Here is a 26,192-nt window from a genome sequence, read left to right as displayed (position 1 = left end):
ATTTTTAAGATAATAAACTCCCAAATGTGCTGAAGTTATGGCAGCGCTAAGGCGTAAATTTGGAGAGGACTACCAGGTGGTGAACACGAACAGAGGCGCGACTTTCCCGAGCGCGCCGGTCAAGAAGAAGCGCCAGCGCTTCGTGGACAAGAACGGACGCTGCAACGTCCAGCACGGGAATCTCGGCGGAGAGACCAGCCGCTATTTATCTGACCTATTCACTACGCTGGTGGACTTGAAGTGGCGCTGGAACCTTCTCATTTTCATCCTCACCTACACCATCGCCTGGCTGGTCATGGCCTCGATGTGGTGGATCATCGCGTATATAAGAGGGGACTTGAATCATGGCCATGACGCTTCGTACACTCCGTGCGTCGCCAATGTTTACAACTTCCCGTCGGCGTTCCTCTTTTTCATTGAAACCGAGGCGACCATTGGCTACGGTTACCGCTATATAACTGAAAAGTGCCCAGAGGGCATCATCCTGTTTCTGTTCCAGTCTCTGCTGGGCTCCATAGTAGACGCGTTCCTCATCGGCTGTATGTTCATTAAGATGTCCCAGCCCAAGAAGCGCGCGGAGACGCTCATGTTCAGTCAGGACGCGGTGATCTCACAGCGAGACGGAAAACTCTGCTTAATGTTCCGCGTGGGCAATCTGAGGAACAGCCATATGGTGTCCGCGCAAATCAGGTGTAAACTCATAAAGGTGAAAACACACGGACGCTGCAACGTCCAGCACGGGAATCTCGTCGGAGAGACCAGTCGCTATTTATCCGACCTTTTCACCACCCTGGTGGACTTGAAGTGGCGCTGGAACCTTCTCATTTTCATCCTCACCTACACCATCGCCTGGCTGGTCATGGCCTCGATGTGGTGGATCATCGCGTATATAAGAGGGGACTTGAATCATGGCCATGACGCTTCGTACACTCCGTGCGTCGCCAATGTTTACAACTTCCCGTCGGCGTTCCTCTTTTTCATTGAAACCGAGGCGACCATTGGCTACGGTTACCGCTATATAACTGAAAAGTGCCCAGAGGGCATCATCCTGTTTCTGTTCCAGTCTCTGCTGGGCTCCATAGTAGACGCGTTCCTCATCGGCTGTATGTTCATTAAGATGTCCCAGCCCAAGAAGCGCGCGGAGACGCTCATGTTCAGTCAGGACGCGGTGATCTCACAGCGAGACGGAAAACTCTGCTTAATGTTCCGCGTGGGCAATCTGAGGAACAGCCATATGGTGTCCGCGCAAATCAGGTGTAAACTCATAAAGGTGAAAACACACACTGCACACCCACAGCTCTACTTGGCCTTTAGTTTATCTCATTGTTACAACACAATGCAGCCAAACACACAGAGTACAAAGAAAGCATTTTTAAGAAAGGCACTAGTTTAGTCTTCACTCGTTATTTTTAATATTATCATTTTCTTTAACATTTGACTGTATAAAAATAGTACATTTATATGAAAAGCTGGCAGCTGTTTACAGAACATTATGGGATTGAGGTGACTGTATATTTCACAGTTCCAATTGTTCATTAAATTTGCAATATAATGTCAATTCCAACCTATTTAAGTATCCCAAAATGTACTCTCTAACAATGTAAGCAACAACCAATACTAGGTAGCCTAATATAAAGACAGCATGCAAAATACCATTAGTAACACACATGATACTAAAATAATGCAATAAACTAAACGCCTAAAATACCATATAAAATACTCAAATATAATACAGAGCAAAATGTAATTTAAAGACAAATAAGGTGCTTTATATATATATATATATAAATATTTTTGACAATATTTTACTGACTTACAGTAAAGTGACTTACAGTTTACCTATGAACAGGATTTTACTAATTTGTTGTAAAATTACTTAAAAAATTTTTACACTGTGGTTCAACAAATTGTTGCTTGTCTTTAAATCACCAAGCTGTTTAAGAAATATTCCTTTACATTTCCATTCATTCATTCATTCATACATTCATTCAGTCACAGGTTTTTTTTTTATGTGCCAAGATGCAATACTGGAATGACTTCTAGTTATTAATCCCACTATTCACTAAGTATTTAATGTTGTTGTTGCTGTCAGTATATGTGCATAAATAGGTTACGTTGCAGTTTATTTATTTTAATTTTACTTTTATACTCTTTAGCTATTTAGCAGTGTTGTATCATTAAGTTTGATCTATTTTAAGTTTTTTTGTTTTGTTTTGTTTTGTTTTTTAAGAGTTATGTCTATTTTGGTATCTCTTTATATATGTTATGTTATGTAGGAAAGGGAATCCCTTTTGACTGTCAGAAATTCAATGAGCTTTAGTGGCACTTCACTATAGCAAAGTTTGTCTATGATAAATAGTTAACACGGGTGGTGTGGCAGTGGTGGTGTTAACAAGTGGTGTGGCAGCATTGAACCGTAAACAGGATGTGCGTCAGTAGTGGAAATTATTTCCTTTTCGTTATTATTTGCTTTTCGTTTACCAGGAAAAGAGGAGGCTGCTTACAAATATTTTAATCATATTTTGCATTGATGAAATCAATAATGTGTTGGAATAACTAGTCTTGTCTGTTACTCACAGAAAGTTTAATACATTTTAAAAGAGTGGCATTATTCATTTCTTTCATATTGTCATGCTGTTTTTTGATGCAAGTGTATGTATGCCAGTATGAATATGTATAACTTTTAGGATTTAGCTATATCTTAAAAATGCCCTATTGCTGGTGTTCGCAAACCCCTGAGTGTCTTTAAAGGAAGTGCATGGGGTTTGTGGGTTGATAAAAAAGCTAATAATTATTTAAATCATAAAAAATGAAATTAAGAATTTTTTTTAAATAAAAACAATCAAAATAAAACTAAAAGAGAACTAATTTCTATGTTTACCTGCATGTCCTGTGACCATTAACCAACATGTTAAATTATTTAAATAGTAACTTTTAATTTTAATCATTGATATCAAGTTTCTCTGGAATGATCTGAATTTTTCCTCAGAAATGTCGTCTTTCACAGAAAGCATACCGAGCAAAGATTTTTCAGAATAAGTGACAATCAAGGGACCTGTGAAATGTGTTTTAGCAGAAAGTCAGTACAGCTGAGAATTCGAGGCGCGTGGGTACCCCTTTCACAACTGATTACCAGTTACATGAAAAGGCTTGAAATTGTATTATTGTAATCTCGACATGGACAGCCATTGTCACAGCTGAACAAGATGAGACTACAATGACAAAAGGCTCAAATAAGAGAGTTTTACAGACGGCTAACTGTGTCCAACATCTGTCAATCGTAACCAGTGACATTTAAACCAACCTGCTCGCTAATTGGAAGGAGGTTCCACGTCAGCGACATTTGTCTCAGTTTTAGAGAGTTCGTTCCAAAATGCAAAGAGAAAAGACAATGTCTCTGGGTTTTGAGCTCATAAGCCTCTCTAAGACGCCTGCGGGAGCTGAGGTCACAGCCAGAGAGATGCCGGAAAATTTGCATTTGCACACATGTGAAGGAGGATTTTTTGTGGCTTACAGCCTCAGGAAATAACTTTCAGAGCCTTAGAAAATGTAGCAGAATAATTTACAGATGTACATGTGAGAGCACTGCTAGAGCTGTACAAAATATATTCTGAGGGGGAGAGGAGTCACTCTTGTCAATGGAAGCTTTTTTCTAGAAGAAGATGCTTACATAACAGTAGAAACATACTATGCGTTCTTACGCTGCACTTTGATGCTACTGTGTGAGTGTGTCTGTCTTTCTGCTGTTCCATATCAGCTCGGTCAACGGAAAGGCTTAAAATTAAATGAATAAGGCATGGAAAGTTGACACAAGGATGACACACTCACACAATAGGATTTCTTCTTAGTAACTGATGAATAGGACTGTCAGTCAAAGGCCGCTGATAAGGTGAACAAAGAGGTCAGTGTAATAGAACTGAACTTTTATGGCCATATGCTTTGAAATTGTGTGATCATCTGAATCTATCCTGTATAATAATGTTAAAATAACTGATCTCAGCCTGCAGAACAATTATAGAGTTAAAGCCAGTGAATATTCTTCAAAGATATGGATGGATGACCTTTCAGGCCCACTCCAAAAATCTTTTGCAGAGCTCACACTAATTATCTAGTGCCAAGTGAATGCTGTGATTGATTAAGAATCTTTGGTCAATGGTGTCTGACTTAATGAAGCAGACTGTCAGTTTAAACTATGCTGAAGTTTTTCTCTCGACGAGAGAAGAAGAACAAGGGGAATAGAGTATAAACATGGAAGGCAGAGTAAGTTAGTGAGAGATAGTGAAAGGTTTGCCAGAATGGTATAAGGCTGGGACGGCATCAGGGAACACAAACAAAATAGACAGTGAGAGAAAGAGAACTGGACTTATTAGAAGTAAAAGGGGGGAATATAAAGAAGCAGGAAACTGACTCAATATAAAGAAGAGAGTGGTGAAATGTGAACATAAATTGGAAAGAAGAAATCTCTCTCTCTCTCTCTCTCTCTCTCTCTCTCTCTCTCATATAACCCTAAATCTTTATTGATCAGTATTTTTTCCTTGTGCTTCAGGGCTATTTTAGCAGCCAAGAGTTTTTTTATCTTTAAAGATCCCACAGCCAGAGCACCGAAGATGTGGAATATGAATGCAAAAATAACTACCATAGTTCTCATAAAAATTGTAGAAAAGAAGCGGTTACAGAACAACTATAATGCACAAATATATAATATAATATAATTTAATAATATAAAAAAGAAACTCATATTATTTAACATTTATATATATATATATATATATATATATATATATATTAATAATAGCTCTTGCTGGATGTGCACTGGAGGGGCTTTCCTATACAATAACTGTTGAAGGAAGCTACTTGACACTTAAGAGCACTTAACATGCACCTATCTAAGCTGGCATTGCTTTCTGTGTTTTAATCACATACAAACCAGCTCTCGCTCTCTCTCTCTCTCTCTCTCTCTCTCTCTCTCTCTCTCTCTCTCTCTCGCTCTCTCTCTCTCTCCATCCTGCCAATTTTTTTTGTTAAAGGCGGCATATCCAGTCCATTTAGATTCAGTCGCCCACACATGCTCACACACAGTCTCAGTCATTCCCAGGCACCTTTTGTCAGATCATGTCTCATCATGCCGGATAAAAAAAAGCAGAAACATTTCAATTGTGCTTTGATAATATTGACCATGCATTTATAATTTCAACTGTGAGATGCACACTTAAAGGGGACACTTAAATGTTATAATTGAACATGAAGGTTTACAGTGGTTCCAAGACATATGGTGTGGTGTTTTGTGAGAGTGTGTGTGTGTGTGTACTTGCTGTACATCACTCACTGGAGATGCAAATAACATACTAGAGATGGTCACACCAGACGGACCCTCTCATGGTTCATCTTATATTCTCTCTAATATGCAAACATAGAAACATTGCACTAACTCTAAAATTCTCTTTTAAAGGGAGAGTCAACAAAAAAAATTATAAATGTCATTTACTCACTCTCATGTCCTTGAGAACATCATGCTATATTTTATGTAAAATAATGATAGAATTACCTGTCCCTGTAATACTTTTTGCTTGTTCTATTGCTAATTGCTCTTTCCATATCCTCTAATTTGAGAGAAGCATCGGCATATGAATTTTATATACTTTTACATATACGTTTTATTGTATCTTCAGTTTCAAACAAATGAAGTGGTATCTATAACCTTCCTCTCACCTAATTCCAGTTCTGTCTCTATTGTTTGTGAATTGATGAACATAGAATACAGAGAGAGGGTAGAGAGAAGAGAAAAAGGGCAGATTAAAAGAGTTGAAAGATGAAAGGAGACAAAGATCGTTATCATAAAGGACAAAAAAGAGAAAATACAAGGCATGAGTTGGGAAAGAGTGGGAGACAGAGATAGAATTCAGCCTTGTGTTTCAGGAAGACACAAGATCATTCTAATGCAACATGGTAGAAATGAGGTACAACGAATATCTCTTCGTCTTGTGTGAAGATCTGTAAGCTGATGAAAGCCTAATAACACATAAAAATTTAAAAATTTAATAAATAAATAAAATAAACACTTACTAAACAAAACATTTTATTTGTTTACCTGCATGTCATGTGATCATTAACCACCATTAGAAAACCGTGAATATGTACGTGTATTAAAATACTGAAATACTCAATTATATATATATATATATATATATATATATATATACACACACACACACACAAACACACATATATATATATATATACAGGTGAAAGATACATTATGCAGATGCACTGGGACACATCATCAGTGATGTATCCTAGGGTCATTGGTTGTTTCGGGTATTTCAACATCAGACACTCTCGCCCAAGTTACCCAGCCGGGGTTGATCAGACCCCGGCCTGTGTCCCAGCAGCAAGTGGCTTTCTCTGCAGCTTCAGTTGCGGATCTGATCGCCTGTCTTTTCGCCTCCACAGTGATACCTAGAAGCATGAATGCTTTGCAGAGTGAAACCCCTGCAGCCCACCTCCAGAGGCTCACAACGAGTTTGCCAGCCCTGCCTCCTGCATTCTTCAACCAGCTCTTGGTATTTAGCATGCTTCCTCTCATTGGCCTCGTCCATGCGCTCTTCCCAAGGCACAGTAAGCTCCAGCAAGATCAATTGCTTGGTGGAATCTGAAACAATGATCATGTTTGGATGAAGCTGTGTAGATGTTATTCTGGTTGGGATCTTCAGTTGTTTATCAAGATCCACTTCCAGTTGCCAGTCAGTAGCAGTTGCGAGGAGACCAGACTTTACTCTCGGCTGTGGGTGGGCCTTCTCTCCAGCTCTGAGGAATTTGATGCTCTTTGGCTTATGGTGGTGGCCCTTGATGGCCTTGATGGCTGTGGCAATGCTCTCAGCAACTGCCTTAAGCACCTGGTCGTGGCACCAGCGATAGCGCCCTTCTCCAAGGGATTTTGGGCAGCTGCTAAGGAAATGTTCTAGTGATCGCTTTCCTGAACAGAGGGGGCAGGAGGGTGTCTCACTTTTACCCCAGACGTGGAGGTTTGCTGGACTTGGTAAGACACCGTAAACTGTTTAGACTAAGAACCTGATTTGATGGAAGTATTTTTTCCAAATGTCAGCCCAAGTGATCTTACGTTGCTGAATGTTATCCCATTTAGTCAAATTCCTTGCTGCCCCATTCCCACCATCCTGCTAGCCCTTACTTCCTCCACACCTGCCCGCACTTCCCCTCGAACAAGATGTTGACATTCTTTACCTTGCATATTGTCAACTCTCATAACCGGAAAGTAGCCAAAGCCTGCACGCCCTGTTGCTGTGGGCCCCACCAACGCCTTGTGCCTCAGTCGTGACTCCGCCACTTCCAACGATTTTTCTGCACTCCATTTCCTGCCTGTTCGCACCTGTATGCCAGCTGCTGCCACCTTTGGATCCCTGGACTCTCTATACTGCCATACTTCCTGTGTTCTTGACACCATGAACTTTTCAATGAGGCTGTTAACTGGGAGTTGCAGGACATTGCTGGTGCCGTACAGAGCAGCACTGCTCAGACTGCGAGGTAGACCAAGCCACCTTCGCAGATAGCTGCTGATCTTTCTCTCCAGGGCCTCAATAGTTGTTATGGGCACCTCGTACACTAGCAAGGGCCGCAGGATAGAATGCTGGTAAATTCAGGCCTTAAACCTCCCTGGAAGACCTGATTTGTCCACCTTACTAAGCCAAGTCTCCAGCTCTTTACTAGCTTTCTGGATGGAGGCAGAGTCTTTGAGGCTACAGTCAAAGAGCTTACAGAGGCTCTTGAATGGCTGCTCAGTAATGGATAGAATAGTGGCTCCGTTCAGTGAAAATCTGAACTTATCCACTACTCTCCCCCTCTGCAGTACTAGCGACATTGATTTTGCTTGCTTAAAGCTTATCATTGCCCAGTTGATGACTTTATCTAGCCCTTGAAGAATCCACCTACTGCCCGGGACAGATGTAGTTGTGACGGTCAGGTCATCCATAAAGGCTCTTATGGGGGGCTGCCGCACTCCCGTTTTCATCACAGGGCCTCTGCACTCCACCTCTGCTGACTTGACGATCATGTTCATGGCGAGGGCAAAGAGAATGACTGAGATGGTACAACCTGTAATTATGCCTTTCTCTAGTTGATGTCAGTCTGATGTACCTGATCCAGCAGTGACTCTTAGACTGAAATTGCTGTAATAGTCCAGGATAAGGTCCATAATTTTGCTGGGAACATGATGTCATTGGAGGGCAAACACAATAAGATTGTGAGGTATGGATCCATATGCGTTAGCAAGGTCCAACCATAATACAGTGAGGTCTCCTTTTCTTTCTCGAGCCTCCCTGATGAGTTGTGTAATGACTCCTGTGTGTTCCAAACAGCCAGGCACTCCTGGAATTCCAGCCCTTTGCACAGAAGTATCAATATAGTTGTTCTTCAGCAGGAATTCAGTAAGTCGTCGTGACAGGATGCTGAAGAAAATCTTGCCTTCGACGCTTAGCAGTGAGATAACTCTAAACTGACTGATGTTTATTGAATTCTCTTCCTTGGGGATCCATACACCTTCTGCACATCACCACTGCTTGGCGACTCTTCCCCTGCACCAGATCACCCTCAGACTCTCCCTCAGGTGCCGAAGGAGTTGCGGGCAGCGCTTGTACACAATGTATGGGACACCGCTAGGCCCTGGAGCGGATGCTGATCTGGCTCTTCTTACCACCTCCTGAGCCTCTATCCAGCTGGGCTCTCTCATAACAAAGTGAAATGTCGGATATTGTGGACTTATGAGGGCTGTATATGGTTCCAGTTCCAGGTCTCTATCTGGGTCGCTCAGGGTATTGTGCAAGAAAGAGTTTACTTCCTCAGTTGAGCACATGAGACTGTCACTGCGTTTGTCACCTAGAAGCTTCTTAGTGATGGAGAAAGGGTTGTAAATAAAGGCAGAATGCTTCCTCGCTCTTTCCTTACCCCGCCTTCGGTGCCCCTCTGCCCTGCGCAGGGACATGAGCCTTTTTCTTAGGATGTTACGAAGCTCAACAAGGGGTTGCTTTTCTTCTTCACTTGCCCCCTTGTACTGATGTTTGAGACTTCGAAGCTCCTGACGCAGTTGGTGTATCTTTATGGCTCTACGGTTCCTAGAGTAGGTGGGCTTGGTGTTTCTACTCTTGACAAGGCCAAATCTCTCAGCCGCATAGCCGACAAAGACACACACAATTATTCTGGTATCTGAATATTTTAAGTCAAAGACTCATTATGTTTTTACATTTTTATATTGCTCCGGAAGTAATAACTATAATAAATAGTAAAAATATTACAAATTATACAGTAAAAGCATTTTGTGTAGCTTTTATTTGTTAACACTAACCAATGTTGAGTGTGCACCCTTAATTTACCTGAGCAAAACCTCATTTTTTTGCCTTCTAGGAAACATCCCTTTTGCACACACAGATTTGCACATATTCATTCTCACATTTTACGAGTTCTAAATGAAATTTATTAGGTGATGTGATTACCCAGAGAGAAAACCCATTTACATGGTACGACTGAATTTTCTTGTCTAAACGCACACACAATGATTGTGATGATAACAAAGCGCTAATTGTGCAAGCAACCTCATAAAAGCTGAGGAGAAACCTGCTCCCACTGCACTTCAGCTGGATCTGTTTGATCTCATTTAGCGTGTCTTACAGCGAGAACAGATGTTTGCTGTTGTGGAGACAGTCACATGTGTGCTGTGATGAATGAGTTAATTGCTGATAATTCGATTACAGGAGACAGGCTTTGACTCAGGTTGACTGTGTGGGTGTGTAGTGTGTAAAGGTCTTTGTGTGCTGATGTGTTGGTCTCTTTTGTGAGCATAAAGGTCTATTTTAAATGAGTTTGTGTGTGTTTATGCTTGGCAGTATGTTTGACATGAATTAAAAGGTTTAGAATTACTCATAAAGTTCATACGCATAACCTCAAATTACTTTACTGTATGTTCATAGGACACGGGCATGCCGGGAGCTATTTATGCCTTTGTATGAATATGTATGCTTTGGTGTGTTTTGTGTGTGTGTGTGTGTGTGTGTGTGTGTGTGTGTTGTAGGGCTAGCAGTGATGCATGAAATGTGAGGTGGACAGCATGTTATTTGGCTTGTCACTGACAGGCGTTGGGGACATGTGACCCAGCAGTGATACAGATGGATGAGTTTGTTACAGACACACACAGGGTTTATACGTGTATGGCCTTCAGCAGTAGAAGTAGGCCTTCAGCAGTAGCAGTAGAAGATACCCACTAAGAGGTGCACATTACATTGTCTGTATAATGCATGTGCATTTTATTGGGTAATTCCACAAAGAAGAAGAGAGAGAGAAAAATAATTCATCCAATTTGAATTACTCAGTAACAGTTCAGTTCTGGTAACACTGAATAGATTATATTGATTCTGAGTAGAAACTGAGTAGAGAAGTATTGCATAGAGTAGAATAACTCTAATGAAAAATTAACTGTGCACTATTCTAAAGAGTTCTATAGAATTTATATATATACTGTGTGTATATATATATATATAACACAAACAAGGGACATCAGTAAGAGTCAGTAAAACTTTATTTAAAATTCGTAATTTTCTTAGTAAGAATGCATTAAATTGATCAAAAGTGACAGTAAAGACATTTATAATGTTACAAAATATTTATATTTTAAATAAATGCTGTTCTTTTGAACTTTCTATTCTTTAAAGAATCCTAAAAAAAAATATATATATATATATATATATCATGGTTTCCACAATAAATAAATAAATAAAAATAGAAACTCTCTTTTCAACATTTAAAAAAAAAACTGTTAATCTAAATTGGGATAATAGTTCGCAATATTACTATATTTCTGTATATTTCATCAAATAAACTCATTAAATAAACCTTGGTGAGCAAAAGAGACTTAAACATCAAAATTAAAACATTACAAAAATCATGTTGTCAACAGTTCAGAAGACGTGAAATAAAGTGCGCGCATCCGTAATAAAATGTCCCTCACATGGCTCCGGGGGGTGAATAAAGGCCTCCTGTAGCGAATCCATGCATTTTTGTAAGATATATACTTACACTTTTTTCTCACTTTCGCTGACTGTGGTACGCGGATGACGTAAGACGTATTCATCGTGCGCGCGCCTCTGAGAAATGCAGGAGCAAAGGAAACAAAGTTTCCTTACTTTAGCAAAGGAAAACCAGTCTTCTCTTGGCTTATATCGAAATCCTCCGACATTTTTCTTTACAAATCCTCGTTTTGTGCTTCTAATTTGTGAACGGCATTTTGTTTTGTCTCCGTGTTCGTCACTAATCACGCAACGCCGACGTCTTACGTCACCCGCCGGAACGGCTTCCGCGTATGACAGTCAGCGGAAGTGAGAAAAAAGTGTTTATTACATTTGAAATATGGATATTTATCTTACAAAAATGCATGGATTCACTACAGGAGGCCTTTATTTCTCCCCCGGAGCCATGTGAGGGACATTTTATTACGGATGCGAGTTCACATCTTCTGAACTGTTGACAAGCAACACCCGCTTACCCCCATTGAAAGGCTTGGAGGGGCCAGGACAATTTTTAACATAACTCCGACTGGATTCGTCTGAAAGAAGAAAGTCACATACACCTAGGATGCTTTGAGGGTGAGTAAAACACAGGCTAATTTAAATTTTTGGGTGAACTAACCCTAACTAATTAGTATGAAAACATATGTTGACTGCATTTATTGATCAAATCATTTTACAGTGTTGCATAATACAAAATTAAATAGAATGTCATATTTTACTGTGTTCCGTAGAGTTCAATAGAATATATTAGATGATAGATAGTTAGATGCATACAACAGAATAGAATGTGACTGGTAATAGATGTACTATTCTGTTGAATCCTATTGTATTCTGATTACACTTGTAGACCTATTTCATCATAAATTTCTATCTTAGAGTTTAATTTTGGTTATAATATCCCATGCACATGACTGAGTCAAACGGATGGCTGCTGGTACCTGCTGCAGAGGAAAGAGGTTTTGATCCACCTCCTCCTGTTTTCCCTCTTCTTTAAGACTCTCTCCTTTCTATCTCTCCTCCTCTTTCCTGTGGGATATGAAGAAGAATGACTATTCTACAAGGCACACATAACACACACAGATAAACATTCAGTCACACAGACGCATTCAAATGGCCATTTGAATAATAGCTTTTTCACTTCAATCACAGAGGTGCTGTTTTTAAGATTGCTTTGGCTCTGTCTAGTTGTGTGGCTTAAAAGCCAATGGATACTGAATTAAGACAAGTACAGCCTTTAGCTTGACATCAATCAGCATTAATGTAAGCATTAGAGCTCATCAGACCCATGCAAACATCTCATCACTTAACATCTTATTCAAATGAAGTAACTTGCTCATCTTAAACAGTTTAAGATTATTACCGCTGCCCACTGTGATTTGGTGTGAATGTGTGTATTTAGCAGTGTTTTCCTGAAATGTGCGGGAAAGACCATGTGTACAATTTGCTGGTCTGCTTCTTGGATTTAGTAATCTGTTTTTTCAAGCTTAACTTAAAGAGACAGGAGTAAAAAAATGCCATCGAGTAGATTTAAGAAACAGAAGAAAGCAACACTACAGCCTGCTGGAAAATAGTGTAATCCCATTCATACTCAATACAACAAACCTCCCAATGAACCCCACATCATGTGTACAACAATGGTGGCTTGAGTCTCATGCATTGTGTATTTCAGTTACATGCCCGGGAGGAAACTGAACATCAGAGCAACAATCAAAATAAATGCTGACAGGTTTGAAAAGGAGGTGATGTTCTCAAATATTTTAGTTTCTCAATGTTGTGATAATCTTTCTTCCTCAGTACTTGTGTTCAAAATACATTGGGAGGAGAGCTCAGGGTGTCATCCCAATATCCTCCTTCTAACAGCCCAAAAATAGCAAAGATGGCATTATGTTTTAGTAAGCATGAAGTACCCTGTCCAGGTTATTGTTAGAGAAATATTTGGAAACACTTAAGTATAGGGACCAATTCTCACTATTAATTCGATGCTTATTAGCATGCATATTTAGCATATTGGCTGTTTATTAGTGCTTATAAAGCACATATTCTGCATGACCATATTCTACATCCATAGCTAAACTTAACAACTACCTTGCTAACTATTAATAAGCAATAATTAGGAGTTTACTGAGGCAAAAGTTGTGGCTAATAGTTAGTTAATGGATCTTAAAATAAAGTGTGACCATAACTATTTCCCAAAATGTTCCCAAAAATGGAAGTTCTGTCAACATTTACTCGCCTTCATGTCATTCCAAATTTGTAGAAAAAAAAAAAAAAAAAGAAAATGAATATAGAAGCCACACGTCTTTATTTGAATTGTTTACAAACAAAGTTAAAGCCGATAATTTGATATTTTGGTCTGTTTATTCAAAATATCTTTGTGTTCCTCAGAAGAAAGGAAGTCATACTGGTTTGGAATGAGGATCAATAAATGATGAAAAATTTAATTCTGGCATGAACTATTTCTTTAAAAAACTTTAAAAAAATAAAATAAAAGTATAAAATAAAAACAACACAAAGTAATGGCTAACTTGTAGCTGACTACAAATAAAATAACTATTATGATAGTAATGTTGAATACAAACGGTTACATAATCAGAGCAATTCTTATCTATTGCAAAAAAAAATGGTGATCAATTTTATAGTGACATTAAAAATCAGTTAAGACCATGGGAAAAAGTTACATTTAACTACAAAAAAGTAGGCATATACTACCATTCAAAAGTTTTTTTTAAAGAAGTCTCTCATGCTCTCCACAAATGCATTTAAAGAATACATTAAAACAGTAATATTGTGAAATATTATTACAATTTAAAATAATGTTTTTCTATTGTAATATTTTAACATGTAATTAACCTGTAAGCTGAATTTTCAGCATCATTACTACAGTCTTCAGTGTCACATGATCCTTCACAAATCATTCTAATGTACCGATTTGCTGCTCAAGAAACATTTTTTTTAATCAATTTTGAAAACCGTTGTGCTGCTTAATATTTTTGTGAAAACTGTTATCCTTTTTTAGGATTCTTTGATGAATAGAAAGTTGAAAAGAACAGCATCTTCTCTAAAATGAATGGTACATCCCGGTACTAATTACATTGCACATCATTTTTGCCATACTGCTTCGTTACTGCTTGGCATAGTAGCTTTTTTTTACTGTAAATGCTTCCATATTTTAAAGAAACTTAGCTACTAACACACTACTACAAAAAAATAGTCCAGTTAACGCTACTACTTTTTTGGGGAGAGCTATTTACTCCGCAAAACCAGTCCAGGCAATGCTAGACTGATATAGTGGGGGATGGAAGACAAAAGTGCTGCTAAATAAAAAGCAGTAGGCACGTACATTTTTGGCAGGGATGTTTGTGTGTGTGTGTGAGCAAGGATACACTGGATATAGGTAGTTGGTGTGATGCGACTTCACGGTGGAAGTGCTCCTTGTGGGTTGATAGAGAGTTGAGGAGACACTTAGTGCTGCTGCTCCAGAACCTCTGTGTGGGTGAAGGTTGTGTATCCATGTGTGTGTGTGTGTGTGTGTGGGATGGTGTGATTTCAAAAGTATGTTTATATTCTCTCATTCTGAGGTGGAAATGTGTGCACAGGAGAATCTACTGAATGTGTAGAAATGTGTATGTACAGTATGTGTACGTGGTTAAATAAAGTTTTACATCATCATCAAAACTGTATATCACCTTTGAACAATTAAATAACAGTTAACACTCAATATGCAGTTTTTTTTATTGTTGATGTGTTAATTTTTCATGCTGCAATCAATATAACCAATCAATGGATCAACCAGCCTTACTGGTTACTGGATCAATTCCACATTAAAGCCTTAATCAAGTCAACTGACAATGCAATACATCTGATCAATGTAGGGCTAGTGGTTCTGGCACAAAAACAAAAACACACCTGCTATCATATACTGCGATGAAAAGTAGACATATTTTCAGAGTTTGATCTTTGTGTGTCGTCTTGTGGTGAAATTTCCCTCACTGTCTCTGATTGTTTAGCCTGGCCAAGAATGTGTTTGCAAGGGAAAGTACAAGACAAAAGAGAAAGAGCAATAAGAGTGAGATGGAGAAAATAATGGGGTAAGGGAGAGATAGAGAAATGTCATACTTTGTCTGTATGAGCACTATTAAATTTTTCTGCTTGGGCGCACTGGATGTAGGAGTGATAAGCCCTGTCCAGCACGACTTCCCTGCAACCAGAGTTCAAACTCACCTAGCAACTCGATAGATTCATCACATGATATTAAATAAATATTCACCTTACTGGCCATATTGGCTTCAGTTTACTGATCAGATGATATCAGATATGGATTTGAATCAGCTATTAGATATGTACAGATCTGACAGTCAGTTAGCAAAGGTGTGTAGTTTTAGCTAATTTGTATTTGTGTAATGTCTAAAGATGCAAATATGTCTGCTTATATATAGTATATCAACTATTATTAAGATTGATTATTAAGATCAAACATTAATAAATATTATTAAGTCTCTTATACTCACCAAGGTTGTATTTATTTGATCATAAATACAGTAAAACAGTATATAATATTGTACAATTTTAAATGGTATTCTATTTTAATATATTTAAAATTATTTTTTTTCCTGTGATAGCCAGGGTGCATTAAATTGAACAAAAATGAGTGTGAAGAAATTTAAAATGTGACAAAAAAATAATGTTTGTATTTCAAATAAATGCTGTTCATTGAACTTTCTATTTATTGAATCATGAAAAAAAAACTTTTCATAGTTTTCACAAAAAAAATATATATGATCAAAATCATTATTAATAATTGAGTACCAATAATAAATAATAATAGAGCACCAAATCAGCATATCAGATTTCTGAAGGATCATGTGACACTACAGACTGAAACACTGTATCACTGCTGAACAATCAGCTTTGCCATAACAGGAATAAAGGACATATTTAAATAAATTAAAATAGAAAATAGTTATTTTAGACTGTAATAATATTTGGCAATTTTACAGTTTTACTGTATTTTTAATCAAATAAATGCAGCATTGGTGAACATGTGTATTCTATTTTGTTATAATACAGAATTGTATGACTTAAATGTAATAATAAAAAAAATGAAATTTAATTTAAATAATTTAAACATTATAAACTACAGGAAGGTTAATCAAAAGAAGAAAGAATAAAATGACCATTCTAAATTCTAGGTTATCTTCCTTTCACCTTTGTAGCTCTGAATGCACTTTGGCTGTATTTGGAGACTGGAAATACTTCCCCAGTTTTGTGTAGTTTACATGGAATATGATTCCATGTGGAAGCTTTTTAATGCCTCACTGAGCTCCAGTGTTTTAAGTAATGGGCCTATTTATAGAGGGTTGTTGGTTTACATCCCACGAGGCTGTTCTACAGCTGTAAGGCCCTTTGGAGATGCTCTTAGCCTCAACAGCTCCAGTAAGACCACTGCACTGAGAGAGGATGATATGGAGACTTGGAAGTGAGAGGAAATCCGCTGAATGTAAGAGTGCTTCCCTTCCACTTGGTATTCAGAGCAACATTTTTGAGAAGAGAATTAGTGCGTGCAGCTTCATCCACTGCCTTTCCACACACAAACACAAACCACTTGTGTAGAAAAACATAACCCTCACGCTGGAGTTTCCTTCTCTTCTTCAGTTTGACATCGCCCTGTAAATCATCCGGTCTTAAATTTCACTAGCTCTCTGAACAGACGCTCTTTATCGTCTTAAATCACAGCTGAAATGACACAGAACTTTGTAAGCATTTTCTTATCTCACCCCAGCCTCCTCCTTTGCTCCGTCTGTGTTTTATTTCACTGTTCTGAGCACTCATGCTTGTCAGAATTCCCCATTCACTCCTTGCCAGCCACAATCTCTCTCTCTCTCTCTCTCTCTCTCTCTCCACTTGCCTAAAGAGGAATATTTCCCTCACACACTAAACAGCATGAATATTTCCCTCAATTTCAATATATTCTGTTATTTCGGGTCTGATTACCACACACTGTATACAGCAGAACAATTGTAAGTATACATGCTGACATTCTTCTTTCAATTTCCTGTTTCCATTTCCATCTCCATTTCTCAGCATCCTTGATGATCTTGTTTTCAAATGGATTGTTCCTGCTGTAATTTGTCTGGGATATTGATGTTTTTGATGATTACTTCACTGTGTCTCACCAGTCTCGTCAGACCCCGGAGGGCGAGTTCCTGCCATTGGATCAGTGTGAACTGGATGTGGGCTTTGGAACAGGCGCTGACCAACTCTTCCTGGTCTCTCCCCTCACCATCTGCCACGAGATCAATCCCAAGAGCCCTTTCTTCGACCTGTCCCAACGCTCGCTCATGAACGAGCAGTTTGAGATTGTCGTCATCTTGGAGGGTATTGTGGAGACAACGGGTGGGTAGCATCTTTCACTCCAATCTCCATTTCTTTAGGAACAAAATCTGGCTTAACACAATTGTTTATTTATAGTATTGCTCGAATCCCTTCAGTTATTTGTCTTTTTTTTCTAGTTTTCATGTAAAAAATATAACTTTACTATGATGGCCGAGAAGTGCAAAACAAATCACAATTCTGAAAACAAAATAACAAATTACAACCACGAATGCAAATCTAAAAAACAAAATAACAATTCCGAAAACATTATAACAAGTCAAAAAACACAATGACAAATCCGAAAACAAAATAACAAGTCAGAAAACACAGCGACAAATCAAACAAACTGGAAGAGGTAGGTATAGTTTGAGACAGCGCCATTGGTTTGAGAATAGATTACTTACCGCTGACTGGGAGAGACATCTGTCAATCAAGTTATAAAGAACAGCAGACTAGCAGTAGAAAGTTTGGAGATGGTACTAAAGTAGCTCAGTTTAAATGTATTGTATGAATTGCCCTTCATACTATGGAATCAAATATATGCATACATTTACAACACTGTACTCTGTATTATATTACCTTTGAATCAGAATACAAAAAACTAGTTAACGCTATTGCGAGGGTGTTTCTGGAGCGTCTGGGAGTAACGTAAATTTGACAGTACTCTCTTCTGACTGCCGTTATCAGTATCTCTCTAATTTTTTTCTTCTTCTTTTTATAAGTCGTGAAAATACTATTGTGGGTTTTTCTTTTGCTATTTGAGCAAATGGGAATGCAAAAAAAACACAAAAAAACAGGCAGAGGTGTGTTAAATTAGGATTTTTTTATGTGGGGCGGAGAGAATTTAAAGGGGAGAATATAAATACAAAATATTAAGAGTTGAACAGTCTTTTTATTAGGAAAATTAAACGAATTGAGTTATATCCAACAGCATTAAGACACAGTTCAAAAGTAGAAAACGGCCTTATTGAACATGTAAATTGATTCTCTGCCAGTAGGAGGCGCTTTTGGAACGTTTCCCTCGTAACAGCTGTATACAAAAGCTGTGCAGCTCTCATAAATGCTACTTTATCAGGCAGTATTCAGGCATTATAATTTAGATGAGATGAAAATGACACTGAACGTTTGAGAAACGCCCCCTTTTTGGTCCGCAGAGACCTATACTTGGATTTGTCATAGTGTTTTCTGACTTGGTATTTTGTTTTCAGATTTGTCGTTGTGTTTTCTGATATTTTGTTTTCGGATTTGTCGTTGTGTTTTCTGACTTGTTATTTTGTTTTCGGATTTGTCGTTGTGTTTTTTGACTTGTTATAATGTTTTCGGAATTGTTGTTGTGTTTTCGGAATTGTTATTTTGTTTTTTAGATTTGCATTTGCGTTTGTAATTTGTTATTTTGTTTTCAGAATTGTGATTTGTTTTGCACTTCTCGGTCACCGTACTTTACAATATGGTCCATTAGTTAACGTTAGTTAATGCATTAACTAACAATAAGCAAAACGTTTCTTAGAGTATTCATCTTTATTAATGTAAGTTAATAAAAATACAACTGTTCATTGTAAGATCATGTTTATGGAAGTCAGTTTCCACCACACAATAAAAAAATGTATAAAGTGACTTTTTATTTCAAAATTCAGAAAATTTTATGTCTCACAATTGTGACTTTTTTCTCAGAATTCTGATATCTCACAATTCTGTTTCGTTGTAAAATATAAAAATGGTAATTGCGAAATTTTTTCTTAGATTTCTGAGTTGTAATTGTCTTTTTTTCCCGCCACTGAATAAAAAAATGTAATAGTGATTTTTTTTGAAGAAGAAGAATAGTCAGGAACTCACTGCATCTTCAAAATAGTCCAAAGGAGGTACGAAGACCAAAAAAAAGAAGAGAATAGGTAGAAAGACTGCACACTCTACCAAAAAAGAAGTAATCAAGTTCAAGATAAAATCATTATATATTTTTTCATATTGATTTTATCTTGCACTTGATGACTTGATTTTTTAATCTCACAATTCTGACTTCTTTAAAAAAAACTGAGAAATAAGCTCAGAATTTAGATATATCAGAATTATGTGCTAAAAAGTCAGAATTACCTTTTATTTATTTATTTATTATTCATCCATCCATCCATTCATTCATTCATTCATTCTATGGAAAAACAGATCATCAATGATAGTAAGAATTTCGGAAATCAGAAATTGAAGTATGCCTACATGTATATTTACAGTTTTTCTGCTGTATGAAATGAATGGTAGTCATGCCCAAAATGACAGAATATATTAATAAATGCTTTAAAGTTTTATATTGTTAGTTCTTTTTAATTAGTGCTAACAAATGTAACCTTATTGCAAAGTGTTACCAAATTATCTTAACATTATTAAAACAATAAAACATTTCCCTAAAAAACAAGATGAATATATTAAGAATTTTTCCCCCCACATGTATTTGTTCTTGTATTATGCATAAATCTAACTTTTTTGACAAGAACAAAACAAATTCAATTCAATTCAAGTTTATTTGTATAGCGCTTTTCACGATACAAATCGTTGCAAAGCAACTTTACAGCTAATTAAGTTTCTACAATATTTAGTAGTAGCTTATCAAATGTGCCAATGACAATTTAATTTTCTCAAAATGTATTCTCTGAAAACAAGTCTCTTCCCAAGTAAATATATCTTGTTTTAATGGCATTAAGATTTTAATGGAAAACATGACACAATTACGAATTAAGAAAATGATTTTTTTTTTGCAGGGTGATCATTTGTCATTCATCTTCATTTATCAGATCTAATTGAACATATCACTTTTCTCACACTTCCTTTGTACTTTTTTACCTTGTAAACTGAATACTTCTCTGTATTCTTCCTCGCACCCCTCAGTCTAAATGGATGCAATAGGTACAGTGAGGTCAGTAGGGGTAATGAGTGGGTTGTAAAAGAGTGTCTTTCTGATTGCATTATCAGACATGTGCTGTTAAAGGCACCTTCTGCATAATCGTTTTTTTTCAGTCACATGCTTGTCAGTTTGATGTATGAGCTTCGAGCACCTTGCTCGAGTTCGATCTGTTCCTGGTGTCTTTTATGCTAGCAGAGTGCGAGGAAGTAAAATAAATGAAGAAGGCAGGATGATATTTTCTTTTGAGGATGTGAGAGCTGTTCTTTTAGCATTCTTTTTCACTGTATACTTTTTCTCCTTCTCACCCTTTCAATCAAATATGATTCTCATTTCAATTTTAAAGGTGTTTTCTGAGCATCGCTATTCCTAGTGGCCATATTTAGGGTTAGTGAATTGAACAGTCGCCCTAAGTATTCAAATTTGATGCATAACTCATCTGACACAGTTTCTGCTACAAGAAGGACACCTTAAATCATTGGAGTGATGCATGCTATTAATTGCATTTCTAAATGATATGATTTATCTAACAATAAAATTAAATATAAAATACCTTAGATTATCTCGCTCTTCTGATCTGAGCTAGTAAGCAACATTGATATTTTGGTAGCATTTCAATTATATTATTTTTATTTATACTAGTATTTATTAATATGCTTAATTAGCTTTTATTTTTTATTTATATTTATTTGATATTTAATTTTTTCAGTTTTATTTATATAGTTCAGTTTTAGTTATTTAGTACTTAAAAAAAGCTAAACAAAAAAGAAATATTGTCTAGGCAGCTAAATAATAAAATGTAAAAAAAAAAAAATATGCTGTTAGCAGATATTTATTTTTTTATTTTATTTCAGGTTTATTTCGATTAAAGAAATACATATTTAATTCTATTGCATTTTCATATTGAGAGTAATGCATAAAAGAGGCAATAATAACAAAGTATTAACAAGGAAAATAAATAAATAAATAAAGTCACAGTAAGTGACCATATATTAATAATTATTCATATATTTATAATGATTTTTGTTAGTTCTTTCACACTATCTAACCTTTCAGAAGAAAACAGGAAATTGAATTCAGCTTCATGTGTTATTAGTTGTTTCATTGTAAATTACCTCTGATAATTGAACAACTTGCAGGGGGCCTTTCAATTTGAACTCTTGCTCTCTCCGGATGATATGAGATAAATTATATGAGATGGAGACAAAGCGAGGAAGGGTATTACATAGCCTCTGTGTCAGTGATGCCCATTATTACAGGTGTAAGAGCAGTGATAGACACAAACACACTCACACGCACACTTATCAACACTTATCAAGCATATCAGTGCACACTAGAGGAAGGCGTCTGGTAAACCATTTCTTCATTCACTTTTTCATTCAGTAATTAATTTCTTGTCAGGCCAGTAATGGGGCAAACAGTGTGATTTGAAACAGTTAACCACCCTGCTGATCGAGAGCTGAGGCCTGTCATGTACTCATAAGTGCTTATTGATCCACTGAAGCCCTGGACACAGACATAAATGTCAAGTTAATCATTTTACACAGACAAAGCCACAGCTCTGTATCACTTTAAGGGCTTTGCATGAACATTTGCAGCTCACAGAATTAAAAAGTCTAATTTTAATTAGCATCTTCTCTTTGTAAACCCTAATATGAAACAACAAAGAACGAAATATATGTGCAATTTAGTCAAATAGACTAAACGCATGTGTGAAAGCGGCAAGCATGAGGCTTCTTTTAATCAATGCCATAGATCAGACCAAAGGAGACGACAGACAGACTCTAATTATGTATGCCGACAGAGTATTGCGCAATCAAGAGTCTTACTGTGAAGACTGTGAAATTTGTCTTGCTTTAAATGGGAGCTTAAAAAGCTACTTTCAGCTGAACTGCAGTGAAACCATTGATACGTTCGCAAAACCTCTTCCAGCATTGATCCTTCATTTAAGCCTTTAGATGAAGCCATGCCACCCCATTGCTCCTGCTCAGCACGATCACTCTGGCAGCAAAATATGGGATTTTCAGTGTGATTAATGTCACATAAATTGGTTTAATTACGTGGGATGATGTAGTACCAGCAGAAACACTCTTAGAGAGCGAGTTGTTGTGATCTTCATCCTTCATTTTTGACAACTGAGGCTTGTTCATGTTTCACATTAGGTGCTGCTAATTAGTAGGCTATTTAATGATGATTATTTAATCATGACCAGGCCTACACAGAAACTCCACAGACACCTGTCACTGATGAATTTTTACATATCATCTGCCTTTGCATACTTGTTTATTAAATATTTGGCTAATTTGATGCTTATCTGTAATACACCCAAAGCCAGTTTAACACATTTTATCATGTTTACATTCAATCTGCAAGAAATGTGCAGATTTTTCCCTAAAATCAGCACTAAAACTGCTAAAAGATTGCAAAAGCCTGGGCCTGATTATGAATAAATAACTGCAATATCACAATAGCAAGAGTGCTGATACACTGAATATCACTAATGATGTTCAAACCAACAAAACCTGTGCTCATGTGATATTGCTTTTAAACAGTTTAATAAACAATAAGTAACTTACATTTTATTTAAAAAAAATGGTGTATTTTTGATCCACTAACAGAAATGAATGAGTGGTTTCAACAAATTATTTGAATGAATGATTCAATGTCTCACTTATTTCTTCATTCATGAATGAATCAGTGTTTTTAATAAAAATGTTGAGTGAGTGATTCAAAGTCTCACTCATGATCACTTGGTCGGTACAGGAATGAATCAGTGTTTTGAATAAATCGGTTGAGTAAATGATTTAATGACTAAGTTTACATGGACATCAGTAATCTAATTATTTACCTTATTCTGAATTAGACAATATTATGATTAAGGTGTTTACATGAATTGCTTTTAGAATATTCCTTTCATGTTCCCATTCCCGTCATGTTCCTGCTCTTTTGTTTGCCGTCAAACGGTTGACCTCTGCCGTCTGTGTATCCTGTCACAAAATGCGGCGAAAAGTCCTACACAACGGTAATAGTGTGATTAAGGTGTGTACATGTCTATACTGCACTTCAATAATGCGACTAAAATAGGAATACTCCACATGTCCTAATTCGATTTGTGTTTACGTCGAGTATGACTTTAGCCGGATTAATGTAATCAAACATTTCTGTTTACATGGTAGATTCTTAATCAGAGTATTGTCTTAATCGTGTTCAAATTGGAATATTGTTGTCCATGTAAACGTGCTCAATGACTCACTCATAATCACTTGTTTTGTTTGATAATGAATCAGTGTTTTAAACGAATTGGTTGCATGAATGTTTTAGTGACTCACTCATAATCACTTGTGTCATTCATAAATGAATCAGTTTTTTTAACAAATCAGTCGAGTGAATAATTCAATGGCTCACTCATAATCACTTTTTTCATTCATGAATGAATCATTGGTTTTAATTTTTAAAAAGTGGAGTGAATGATTCAGTGACTCACTCATGATCCACTCATAATCACTTGTTTTGTTTGATAATGAATCAGTGTTTTAAACTAATTGGTTGCATGAATGTTTTAGTGACTCACTCATAATCACTTGTGTCATTCATAAATTAATCAGTTTTTTTAACAAATCAGTCGAGTGAATAATTCAATGGCTCACTCATAATCACTTTTTTCATTCATGAATGAATCATTGGTTTTAATTTTAAAAAAGTGGAGTGAATGATTCAGTGACTCACTCATGATCACTTGTTCGGCACAGGAATGAATCGGTGTTTTGAATAGTATGGTTAAGTAAATGATTCAATGATTCACTCATAATCACTTGTTTTGTTCTATAATGAATCAGTGTTTTAAACAAATCGGTTGAATGTATGATTTACTGACTCACTCATCACTTGTTTTGATCATAAATGAATCAGATGTTTTTAACAAATCAGTTGAGTGAATGATTCAATGACTTACGATGATCACTTGCTTCGTTAATGAATGAATCAGTATTTTTTAAATGAATTGGTTCAGTAAACAATTCAATGACTCACTCATAATCAGCAGTTTTGTTCAAGCGTGAATCAGTGTAATTATTATTTAATGACTCCCTTATGATCACTTGTTTTGGTCCTGAATATTTCAGTGTTCATTGAACAAATCAGTTCAATGACACACTCATAACACACACTAAACAACCTACTGGCATATGGACATAACCAGCAAAAGCACAGACACGGGAATATCCCCACCACTACACAGACTGACAGTCTCAGCCAATTAAATCCGAGGACTGGAACTATTGCATAATATAAGCATATACCCTAAACACCATTCTGTTTGTAATGACACAAATGCCACTTCAGCATGACAGCATACATTTTCCAGCTTTATTTACTGGTTTGTGCGCATGAAAATAAGAATTCCAGTTCTGCAGAAAATGAAAACAACAAAACACTATGCATTCCATAGGTAGCTGTTGGCAGTTGTTTAGTGATTGCTCTATTGATTGTTTTTAATTTTATTGTAGAACAGATTGGATTTTCAGTCTTCCTGGCCGTGTTATAAGCGAAAGTGTAAAGCTATGGCTCGGGCTGTGTTTATGACTCACTGAATGGCCCTCTGGCTGAATTATGATTGCAGGAGTCTTAAAACTCTGCCTTGCATGGCCTTCTCACGCACATTATGTACTGAGAGTCTGTAAATCACATTCTTGGAAGACAAAGTAACTGGGCAGTATAAATCATTCTCATGGCCAGGCTAACCTGACAATGAAAGCCTCCTTATTTGTAATACATTTTTTACCATAAACCTTTCCTCTCCATTGTAATGCTTGTTTATTATATGCTGTTTCTCACAGGTATGACATGTCAAGCTCGTACCTCGTATACAGAAGATGAGGTGTTGTGGGGTCACCGCTTCCTGCCCGTCATGTCTCTGGAAGAGGGCTTCTTTCGGGTGGACTACTCCCAGTTTCACAGCACTTTTGAGGTTCCCACACCACCCTACAGCGTGAAAGAATACGAGGAGAAATCGCCACTCCCCTCCCCACTGGTCACGCCTCACAGGGAACGAGTGTTTTCCATGGACTGCCTGGAAGCAGGTGAGGATGGGGCGCATCCTGGAAGCGCTTCTTGCAAGCTGCCCAGCAAACTCCAGAAAATGAGCTCGTCTGGTAGAGAAGATCTGCAGAGGAAGGTGCTACGCTTGAGTTCGCAGCAATCCGAAAAGGCTTCGAGCACAGGGGACCTTCCTCTTAAACTACAGCGCCTCGGCTCCAGCCCTGGGCAGGTTGATGGAGAGGCACGATTCCACCTCAAATCCCTCAAGGTGGGTTTCCAGCCCATGGCCATGTCCACGGGGGACCTCCACCAGAGAAGTCTGCCTCCCACCCCAGCGGCCATCCCCACACACCTCCACGGTCCTCCACACACGCCTGGTGGCCGTCCAGAGGACAACTTGCCTCCCAAATTAAGGAAGATGAATGCAGATCGCTGACCTAGAAGTGCTTTTAAAACTTTCTCCTTATCTGAGAGCAGTTTTCTGTGTTTATGTACAATAAAAATAGCACGGACAACTACGTCCAGATTAGAGGATAATTATTGTTTTGTTTGGAACTAAATAAGGACTCTTGTAGAGTAACGGCAACATGTCAGGAATTAGCTTTCTGACTGCACAATGAATGAATATTTGCATTGGCTTGCACTGCAAAAGTAATAATGTATTTTTAATTAGTATTTTTGACTTCTTTTACAGTAAAGGGTCTAAAAATCCTTGAAAAACTAAATATTTATTTTAAAAAGTTAAATGCCTAAAGATCCTGGAAACAAAATAAACAAGATAAAAACACTTGAAACAAAATACATTTACTTAAAAGAAACACATAATATAC

General features: G+C 37.2%; 1 protein-coding gene across 1 annotated transcript; it reads left to right on the top strand.

The window, feature by feature from the left end:
* Nucleotides 1-25,969, top strand: kcnj19a (potassium inwardly rectifying channel subfamily J member 19a). The gene is made up of 3 exons (XM_016267449.1): nt 1-706; nt 17,243-17,459; nt 25,161-25,969. Exons 1-3 carry the CDS (start codon nt 38-40, stop codon nt 25,796-25,798), a joined length of 1,524 nt encoding a protein of 507 aa, XP_016122935.1. The 5' UTR covers nt 1-37; the 3' UTR covers nt 25,799-25,969.
* Nucleotides 25,970-26,192: the final 223 nt, after the last annotated feature.

The sequence above is a fragment of the Sinocyclocheilus grahami genome, unplaced genomic scaffold, assembly GCF_001515645.1.
Source record: "Sinocyclocheilus grahami isolate Dianchi unplaced genomic scaffold, SAMN03320097.WGS_v1.1 scaffold37.1, whole genome shotgun sequence".
Classification (NCBI taxonomy): Eukaryota; Metazoa; Chordata; class Actinopteri; order Cypriniformes; family Cyprinidae; genus Sinocyclocheilus; species Sinocyclocheilus grahami.
This window is presented reverse-complemented; position numbering and strand designations above follow the sequence as displayed.

Excerpts from the sequence above, each read along its gene's own strand:
- kcnj19a (XM_016267449.1), top strand. The coding sequence starts at position 38 with ATGGCAGCGCTAAGGCGTAAATTTGGAGAGGACTACCAGGTGGTGAAC. Across the intron at positions 707-17,242 it reads TCAGGTGTAAACTCATAAAG|TCTCGTCAGACCCCGGAGGG; the intron begins GTGAAAACACAC and ends GTGTCTCACCAG. Across the intron at positions 17,460-25,160 it reads GGGTATTGTGGAGACAACGG|GTATGACATGTCAAGCTCGT; the intron begins GTGGGTAGCATC and ends TGTTTCTCACAG.